This window comes from Ascaphus truei, unplaced genomic scaffold (assembly GCF_040206685.1).
Source record: "Ascaphus truei isolate aAscTru1 unplaced genomic scaffold, aAscTru1.hap1 HAP1_SCAFFOLD_2850, whole genome shotgun sequence".
NCBI classification, from domain to species: domain Eukaryota; kingdom Metazoa; phylum Chordata; class Amphibia; order Anura; family Ascaphidae; genus Ascaphus; species Ascaphus truei.
The window spans coordinates 20001-30083 of NW_027455806.1; the positions used below are offsets into that span (position 1 = coordinate 20001).

At 54.5% G+C, this 10083-nt stretch overlaps 1 protein-coding gene across 1 annotated transcript in view; it reads right to left on the minus strand.

Moving 5' to 3' along the window:
* The window catches only part of LOC142482994 (voltage-dependent L-type calcium channel subunit beta-1-like), a 28582-nt gene extending 18971 nt beyond the window's left edge, over positions 1–9611 (minus strand). Inside the window, 2 exon segments of the mRNA XM_075583099.1 lie at positions 1439–1519; positions 9450–9611. Of these exon segments, the coding sequence (XP_075439214.1) occupies positions 1439–1483 (45 nt within the window). The 5' untranslated portion in view covers positions 1484–1519; positions 9450–9611.
* Positions 9612–10083: the final 472 nt, after the last annotated feature.

The following is a 10083-nucleotide window of genomic DNA, read 5'->3' on the forward strand; positions in this document are numbered from 1 at the left end:
GCGAGAGTGCGCAGGGATCAGAGAGAGAGAGAGTGCAGGGATCAGAGAGAGAGTGCAGGGATCAGAGAGAGAGAGCGCTGGGATCAGAGAGAGAGCGCAGCGATCAGAGAGAGAGTGCAGGGATCAGAGAGGGAGAGAGAGAGCGCTAGGATCAGAGAGTGCTGGGATCAGAGAGAGTGCTGGGATCAGAGAGAGTGTGCAGGGATCAGAGAGAGAGCGCTGGGATCAGAGAGAGAGAGAGCGCAGGGATCAGAGAGGGAGAGCGCAGGGATCAGAGAGTGAGTGCTGGGATCAGAGAGAGAGTGCTGGGATCAGAGAGAGAGCGCTTGGATCAGAGAGAGAGCGCTTGGATTAGAGAGAGAGTACTGGGATCAGAGAGAGAGAGAGCGCTGGGATCAGAGAGAGAGAGAGAGAGCGCAGGGATCAGAGAGAGAGTGCTGGGATCAGAGAGAGAGAGCGCTTGGATCAGAGAGAGAGTGCTGGGATCAGAGAGAGAGTGCTGGGATCAGAGAGAGAGTGCTGGGATCAGAGAGAGAGTGCTGGGATCAGAGAGAGAGTGCTGGGATCAGAGAGAGAGTGCTGGGATCAGAGAGAGAGTGCTGGGATCAGAGAGAGTGTGCTGGGATCAGAGAGTGAGTGCTGGGATCAGAGAGTGAGTGCTGGGATCAGAGAGTGAGTGCTGGGATCAGAGAGTGAGTGCTGGGATCAGAGAGATTGTGCTGGGATCAGAGAGAGTGTGCTGGGATCAGAGAGAGAGAGAGCGCAGGGATCAGAGAGAGAGTGCTGGGATCAGAGAGAGCGAGCGCAGGGATCAGAGAGTGAGTGCTGGGATCAGAGAGAGAGAGCGCAGGGATCAGAGAGAGAGAGCGCAGGGATCAGAGAGAGTGTGCTGGGATCAGAGAGAGAGAGAGCGCAGGGATCAGAGAGAGAGTGCTGGGATCAGAGAGAGAGAGCGCAGGGATCAGAGAGTGAGTGCTGGGATCAGAGAGAGAGAGAGCGCAGGGATCAGAGAGTGAGTGCTGGGATAAGAGAGTGTGCTGGGATCAGAGAGAGAGTGCTGGGATCAGAGAGAGAGCGCAGGGATCAGAGAGAGAGTGCTGGGATCAGAGAGAGAGAGCGCAGGGATCAGAGAGTGAGTGCTGGGATCAGAGAGAGAGTGTGCTGGGATCAGAGAGAGAGTGGTGGGATCAGAGAGTGTGCTGGGATCAGAGAGAGTGCTGGGATCAGAGAGAGAGAGTGCAGGGATCAGAGAGAGAGCGCTGGGATCAGAGAGAGAGATAGAGCTGGAGTGGAGCAGAGAGAAAGGATAGAAAATAAGTGATATTTACAGAGAGAGGGAGTGAGAGAAGAAGAGAGACAAATGAGTGAGAAAGAGACAGGCTGGTGCAGAGATAGACAGAGGCGTGGTGTGCCCCCCCGCTGTCCCCTCTCATATTACCTCGTATCCCTTCAGAGAGGGTCCCACTAATATGATCGGTCTCATGGAGGGGACCACGTCATATGGGGGGATGTGTTCTGTCTGCAAGAGAAAGGATGAAGTATCTCCTTACACCCCTAATACCGTCCATTATACCCTGTGCTAAATGTCACCTATATATCCGCTCCCATATACTCAGCATTATACCCTGTGCTAAATGTCATCTATATATCCGCTGCTATACACCCAGCATTATACCCTGCGCTAAATGTCATCTATATATCCGCTGCTATACACCCAGCATTATACCCTGTGCTAAATGTCATCTATATATCCGCTCCCATACACCCAGCATTATACCCTGTGCTAAATGTCACCTATATATCCGCTCCTATACACCCAGCATTATACCCTGCGCTAAATGTCATCTATATATCCGCTCCCATACACCTAGCATTATACCCTGCGCTAAATGTCATCTATATATCCGCTCCCATACACCCAGCATTATACCCTGCGCTAAATGTCATCTATATATCCGCTCATATACACCCAGCATTATACCCTGCGCTAAATGTCATCTATATATCCGCTGCTATACACCCAGCATTATACCCTGCGCTAAATGTCATCTATATATCTGCTCCTATACACCCAGCATTATACCCTGCGCTAAATGTCATCTATATATCCGCTCCTATACACCAAGCATTATACCCTGCGCTAAATGTCATCTATATATCCGCTCATATACACCCAGCATTATACCCTGCGCTAAATGTCATCTATATATCCGCTCCCATACACCCAGCATTATACCCTGCGCTAAATGTCATCTATATATCTGCTCCTATACACCCAGCATTATACCCTGCACTAAATGTCATCTATATATCCGCTCCCATACACCCAGCATTATACCCTGCGCTAAATGTTATCTATATATCTGCTCCTATACACCAAGCATTATACCCTGCACTAAATGTCATCTATATATCCGCTCCCATACACCCAGCATTATACCCTGCGCTAAATGTTATCTATATATCTGCTCCTATACACCAAGCATTATACCCTGCGCTAAATGTCATCTATATATCCGCTCCCATACACCCAGCATTATACCCTGCGCTAAATGTCATCTATATATCTGCTCCTATACACCCAGCATTATACCCTGCACTAAATGTCATCTATATATCCGCTCCCATACACCCAGCATTATACCCTGCGCTAAATGTCATCTATATATCTGCTCCTATACACCCAGCATTATACCCTGCACTAAATGTCATCTATATATCCGCTCCCATACACCCAGCATTATACCCTGCGCTAAATGTTATCTATATATCTGCTCCTATACACCAAGCATTATACCCTGCGCTAAATGTCATCTATATATCCGCTCCCATACACCCAGCATTATACCCTGCGCTAAATGTCATCTATATATCCGCTCCTATACACCCAGCATTATACCCTGCTCTAAATGTCATCTATATATCCGCTCCTATACACCCAGCATTATACCCTGCACTAAATGTCATCTATTTATCCGCTCCTATACAGCTAGCATTATACCATGCATTAAATGTCATCTATATATCCGCTCCTATACAGCTAGCATTATACCCTGCTCTAAATATCATCTATATATCCGCTTCTATACACCCAGCATTATACCCTGCTCTAAATGTCATCTATATATCCGCTCCTATAAACCCAGCATTATACCCTGCTCTAAATGTCATCTATATATCCACTATTACACATCTGTATATACAGCTTAAACACAACACCACAACACAGGTCGCGTGCAATACTCAACACCACATCACTATAATATATATATATATATATATATATATATATACACACACACAAAACACTGCCTATTACTTACCGACTTCTGTCTCTGTTTAGCTATCCCACAAAGAGAGAGGAGAGCGAGAGAGTGTGGCAGTAGTGAGGGGGAGAGTGAAAGGGGGATAAGGAGAGAGAGAGATGGTGAGGTAGAGAGAGAGGAGGGGAGAGAGAGAAAGCGCGAGAGAGCGAGAGATAGAGAGAAGGGGGAGAAAGGGAGGTGGAGTGAGAGAGCAAGGGATTTAGAGAGAAGGGGAGAGAGTGAGAGGAGACATACAGAGAAGGGGAGAGAGAGAGAATGGAAGAGAAAGAGGGAGAGATGGAGTGGGATGGAGGGAGAGATAGAAGGGGAGAGAGAGAGAGTGGGAGGGAGGGAGAGATAGAAGGGGAGAGAGAGTGGGAGGGAGGGAGAGATAGAAGGGGAGAGAGAGAGAGACAGGGTGTGAGAGGAAAAGACAGGAATAATTGGGGGGGGAGTGAGGGAAAAGGATTAGAGAGAGGAAGAGAGGAAAAACAAACCATGCGTGTTAATATCACAGTCACAGAGACACGTGTGGCAGAAACATGCGGCCATACACAGGTATGCACTCCATGCAGACGTGTGTATGTGCCTGTATACAGGTAAGTGCACAATCTCTGGGCACTCCACGTGGGTGTAAAAGTGTGGCACGCTGGACGGCACATTATCTCTTACGTGGGATCCGGGGGCACAGGACAGTGTGTGTATCCGGGGGCACAGGACAGTGTGTGTATCCGGGGGCACAGGACAGTGTGTGTGTATCCGGGGGCACAGGACAGTGTGTGTGTATCCAGGGGCACAGGACAGTGTGTGTATCCGGGGGCACAGGACAGTGTGTGTATGCACAGGACAGTGTGTGTATCCGGGGGCACAGGACAGTGTGTGTGTATCCGGGGGCACAGGACAGTGTGTGTATCCGGGGGCACAGGACAGTGTGTGTATGCACAGGACAGTGTGTGTATCCGGGGGCACAGGACAGTGTGTGTATCCGGGGGCACAGGACAGTGTGTGTATACGGGGGCACAGGACAGTGTGTGTGTATCCAGGGGCACAGGACAGTGTGTGTATCCGGGGGCACAGGACAGTGTGTGTGTATCCGGGGGCACAGGACAGTGTGTGTATCCGGGGGCACAGGACAGTGTGTGTATCCGGGGGCACAGGACAGTGTGTGTATCCGGGGGCACAGGACAGTGTGTGTATCCGGGGCACAGGACAGTGTGTGTATCCGGGGGCACAGGACAGTGTGTGTATCCGGGGGCACAGGACAGTGTGTGTATCCGGGGGCACAGGACAGTGTGTGTATCCGGGGGCACAGGACAGTGTGTGTATCCGGGGGCACAGGACAGTGTGTGTATCCGGGGGCACAGGACAGTGTGTGTATCCGGGGGCACAGGACAGTGTGTGTATCCGGGGACACAGGACAGTGTGTGTATCCGGGGGCACAGGACAGTGTGTGTATCCGGGGGCACAGGACATTGTGTGTATCCGGGGGCACAGGACATTGTGTGTATCCGGGGGCACAGGACAGTGTGTGTATCCGGGGGCACAGGACAGTGTGTGTATCCGGGGACACAGGACAGTGTGTGTATCCGGGGACACAGGACAGTGTGTGTATCCGGGGGCACAGGACAGTGTGTGTATCCGGGGGCACAGGACAGTGTGTGTATCCGGGGGCACCGGGCAGTGTGTGTATCCGGGGGCACAGGGCAGTGTGTGTATCCGGGGGCACAGGACAGTGTGTGTATCCGGGGGCACAGGACAGTGTGTGTATCCGGGGACACAGGACAGTGTGTGTATCCGGGGGCACAGGACAGTGTGTGTATCCGGGGGCACAGGACAGTGTGTGTATCCGGGGGCACAGGACAGTGTGTGTATCTGGGGGCACAGGACAGTGTGTGTATCCGGGGGCACAGGACAGTGTGTGTATCCGGGGGCACAGGACAGTGTGTGTATCCGGGGCACAGACAGTGTGTGTATCCGGGGACACAGGACAGTGTGTGTATCCGGGGACACAGGACAGTGTGTGTATCCGGGGGCACAGGACAGTGTGTGTGTATCCGGGGGCACAGGACAGTGTGTGTGTATCCGGGGGCACAGGACAGTGTGTGTATCTGGGGACACAGGACAGTGTGTGTATCAGGGGGCACAGGACAGTGTGTGTATCCGGGGACACAGGACAGTGTGTGTATCCGGGGGCACAGGACAGTGTGTGTGTATCCGGGGGCACAGGACAGTGTGTGTATCCGGGGGCACAGGACAGTGTGTGTATCCGGGGGCACAGGACAGTGTGTGTATCCGGGGGCACAGGACAGTGTGTGTATCCGGGGGCACAGGACAGTGTGTGTGTATCCGGGGGCACAGGACAGTGTGTGTATCCGGGGGCACAGGACAGTGTGTGTGTATCCGGGGGCACAGGACTGTGTGTGTATCCGGGGGCACAGGACAGTGTGTGTATCCGGGGGCACAGGACAGTGTGTGTGTATCCGGGGGCACAGGACAGTGTGTGTATCCGGGGGCACAGGACAGTGTGTGTATCCGGGGACACAGGACAGTGTGTGTATCCGGGGACACAGGACAGTGTGTGTATCCGGGGGCACAGGACAGTGTGTGTATCCGGGGGCACAGGACAGTGTGTGTATCTGGGGGCACAGGACAGTGTGTGTATCCGGGGGCACAGGACAGTGTGTGTATCCGGGGGCACAGGACAGTGTGTGTATCCGGGGGCACAGGACAGTGTGTGTATCCGGGGACACAGGACAGTGTGTGTATCCGGGGACACAGGACAGTGTGTGTATCCGGGGGCACAGGACAGTGTGTGTGTATCCGGGGGCACAGGACAGTGTGTGTGTATCCGGGGGCACAGGATAGTGTGTGTATCTGGGGACACAGGACAGTGTGTGTATCAGGGGGCACAGGACAGTGTGTGTATCCGGGGACACAGGACAGTGTGTGTATCCGGGGGCACAGGACAGTGTGTGTGTATCCGGGGGCACAGGACAGTGTGTGTATCCGGGGGCACAGGACAGTGTGTGTATCCGGGGGCACAGGACAGTGTGTGTATCCGGGGGCACAGGACAGTGTGTGTATCCGGGGGCACAGGACAGTGTGTGTGTATCCGGGGGCACAGGACAGTGTGTGTGTATCCGGGGGCACAGGACAGTGTGTGTATCCGGGGGCACAGGACAGTGTGTGTATCCGGGGGCACAGGACAGTGTGTGTATCAGGGGGCACAGGACAGTGTGTGTGTATCCGGGGGCACAGGACAGTGTGTGTGTATCCGGGGGCACAGGACAGTGTGTGTATCCGGGGGCACAGGACAGTGTGTGTGTATCCGGGGGGCACAGGACTGTGTGTGTATCCGGGGGCACAGGACAGTGTGTGTATCCGGGGGCACAGGCCAGTGTGTGTATCCGGGGGCACAGGACAGTGTGTGTGTATCCGGGGGCACAGGACAGTGTGTGTATCCGGGGGCACAGGACAGTGTGTGTATCCGGGGGCACAGGACAGTGTGTGTATCCGGGGGCACAGGACAGTGTGTGTATCCGGGGGCACAGGACAGTGTGTGTATCCGGGGACACAGGACAGTGTGTGTATCCGGGGGCACAGGACAGTGTGTGTATCCGGGGGCACAGGACAGTGTGTGTATCCGGGGGCACAGGACAGTGTGTGTATCCGGGGGCACAGGACAGTGTGTGTGTATCCAGGGGCACAGGACAGTGTGTGTATCCGGGGGCACAGGACAGTGTGTGTATGCACAGGACAGTGTGTGTATCCGGGGGCACAGGACAGTGTGTGTGTATCCGGGGGCACAGGACAGTGTGTGTATCCGGGGGCACAGGACAGTGTGTGTATCCGGGGACACAGGACAGTGTGTGTATCCGGGGGCACAGGACAGTGTGTGTATCCGGGGGCACAGGACAGTGTGTGTATCCGGGGCACCGGGCAGTGTGTGTAACCGGGGGCACAGGGCAGTGTGTGTATCCGGGGGCACAGGACAGTGTGTGTATCCGGGGGCACAGGACAGTGTGTGTATCCGGGGACACAGGACAGTGTGTGTATCCGGGGGCACAGGACAGTGTGTGTATCCGGGGCACAGGACAGTGTGTGTATCCGGGGGCACAGGACAGTGTGTGTATCCGGGGGCACAGGACAGTGTGTGTATCTGGGGGCACAGGACAGTGTGTGTATCCGGGGGCACAGGACAGTGTGTGTATCTGGGGGCACAGGACAGTGTGTGTATCCGGGGGCACAGGACAGTGTGTGTATCCGGGACACAGGACAGTGTGTGTATCCGGGGACACAGGACAGTGTGTGTATCCGGGGGCACAGGACAGTGTGTGTGTATCCGGGGGCACAGGACAGTGTGTGTGTATCCGGGGCCCAAGGACAGTGTGTGTATCTGGGGACACAGGACAGTGTGTGTATCAGGGGGCACAGGACAGTGTGTGTATCCGGGGACACAGGACAGTGTGTGTATCCGGGGCACAGGACAGTGTGTGTGTATCCGGGGGCACAGGACAGTGTGTGTATCCGGGGGCACAGGACAGTGTGTGTATCCGGGGGCACAGGACAGTGTGTGTGTCTGGGGCACAGGACAGTGTGTGTATCCGGGGGCACAGGACAGTGTGTGTATCCAGGGGCACAGGACAGTGTGTGTATCCGGGGGCACAGGACAGTGTGTGTATCCGGGGGCACAGGACAGTGTGTGTATCCGGGGGCACAGGACAGTGTGTGTATCCGGGGGCACAGGACAGTGTGTGTATCCGGGGGCACAGGACAGTGTGTGTATCCGGGGGCACAGGACAGTGTGTGTATCCGGGGGCACAGGACAGTGTGTGTATCCGGGGGACACAGGACAGTGTGTGTATCCGGGGACACAGGACAGTGTGTGTATCCGGGGGCACAGGACAGTGTGTGTATCCGGGGGCACAGGACAGTGTGTGTATCCGGGGACACAGGACAGTGTGTGTATCCGGGACACAGGACAGTGTGTGTATCCGGGGGCACAGGACAGTGGTGATCCGGGGCACAGGACAGTGTGTGTGTATCCGGGGGCACAGGACAGTGTGTGTGTATCCGGGGGCACAGGACAGTGTGTGTGTATCCGGGGGCACAGGACAGTGTGTGTATCCGGGGGCACAGGACAGTGTGTGTATCCGGGGACACAGGACAGTGTGTGTATCCGGGGGCACAGGACAGTGTGTGTGTATCCGGGGGCACAGGACAGTGTGTGTATCCGGGGCACAGGACAGTGTGTGTATTGTGTGTATCCGGGGGCACAGGACAGTGTGTGTGTATCCGGGGGCACAGGACAGTGTGTGTGTATCCGGGGGCACAGGACAGTGTGTGTGTATCCGCATTTTGACACAACCACACACACACACACACACACACTCTCAGGTACACACACAGGCACCCACACACACATACACAGTCTCAGGCGCACACACACACAGTCTCAGACACACACACACAATCAATCTCAGGCATACACACACAGAGACACAATCGCAGGCACACACACACAATCTCAGACACACACACACAATCTCAGGCACACACACTCTCAGACACACACACACACACACACACACACAATCTCAGACACACACACTCTCAGACACACACACACACACACACACACACAATCTCAGACACACACACACACACACACACACACACACACACACACACACACACACACACACACACACACACACACACACACACACACACACACACACACACACACACACACACACACACACACACACACAATCTCAGACACACACACACACACACACACACTCTCAGACAGACACACATACACACACACAATCTCAGACAGACACACACACACACACACACACACACACACACATACAGTCTCAGACAGACACACACACACACACACACACACACACACACACACACACAGTCTCAGACACACACACGGTCTCAGACAGACACACACACACACAGTCTCAGAATACAGCCCAGATGGGGGTGTATAATTCAGCACGGTGTTTGCGACTCCTCCGGTTGCAATTACAGTGACTCCAGGCAGCAAACGTTAAACACCCCCCCCCCCCCCCCCCGGTATCCGGTTAGGGTTAGTGGCGGCAGCGCGCTAGGGGGGGGTGTTACCTTCTTAAAGAAAGGGATGCGCTTGGCATTAGCTGGGGGGGTGGTGACGCTCCCTGTGCTGCTCAGGGGCGTACGCTCAGCGCCCTGAACATCCGGATCATCATCCTCTATGTCAGGGTGGTCTAAGTCATAAGTTAGGGGGGAATCCAGGGGTCCTAGAGAGGAGGGGTGGGGGGGGAGGTGGGGGTATAGAGAGAAAGGGAGAGCAGAATAGAAAAAGAGTGATAGAGAGAGGGGAGTGATGGGGGGGAGTGATGGGAAGAGAGAGTGAGGGAGTGATGGGAAGAGAGAGGGAGTGATAGGTAGAGAGCGAGAAAAGGGAGAGAGATAGGGAGAGAGCGAGGGAGAGAGCGAGAAAGGAGAAAGTGTGACAGAGAGAGGGGGTGATGGGGAGAAAGAAAGAGCGAAGGGGAGAGAGTGATTGAGAGAGCAAGAAAAGAGAGCAAAAGGAGAGTGAAGGGAGGAGAGACGGTGGAAGAGAGAGGGAACGGGGGAGAGAGAAAGGAGAGGGAAGGGGAGAGAGATGGTGGAAGACAGAGGGAATGGGGAGAGACCGTGGAAGAGAGAGAGAGGGAAGTGGGGAGAGACAGTGGAAGAGAGGGAAAGGGGGAGAGAGACAGGGGGAGAGCAAGGG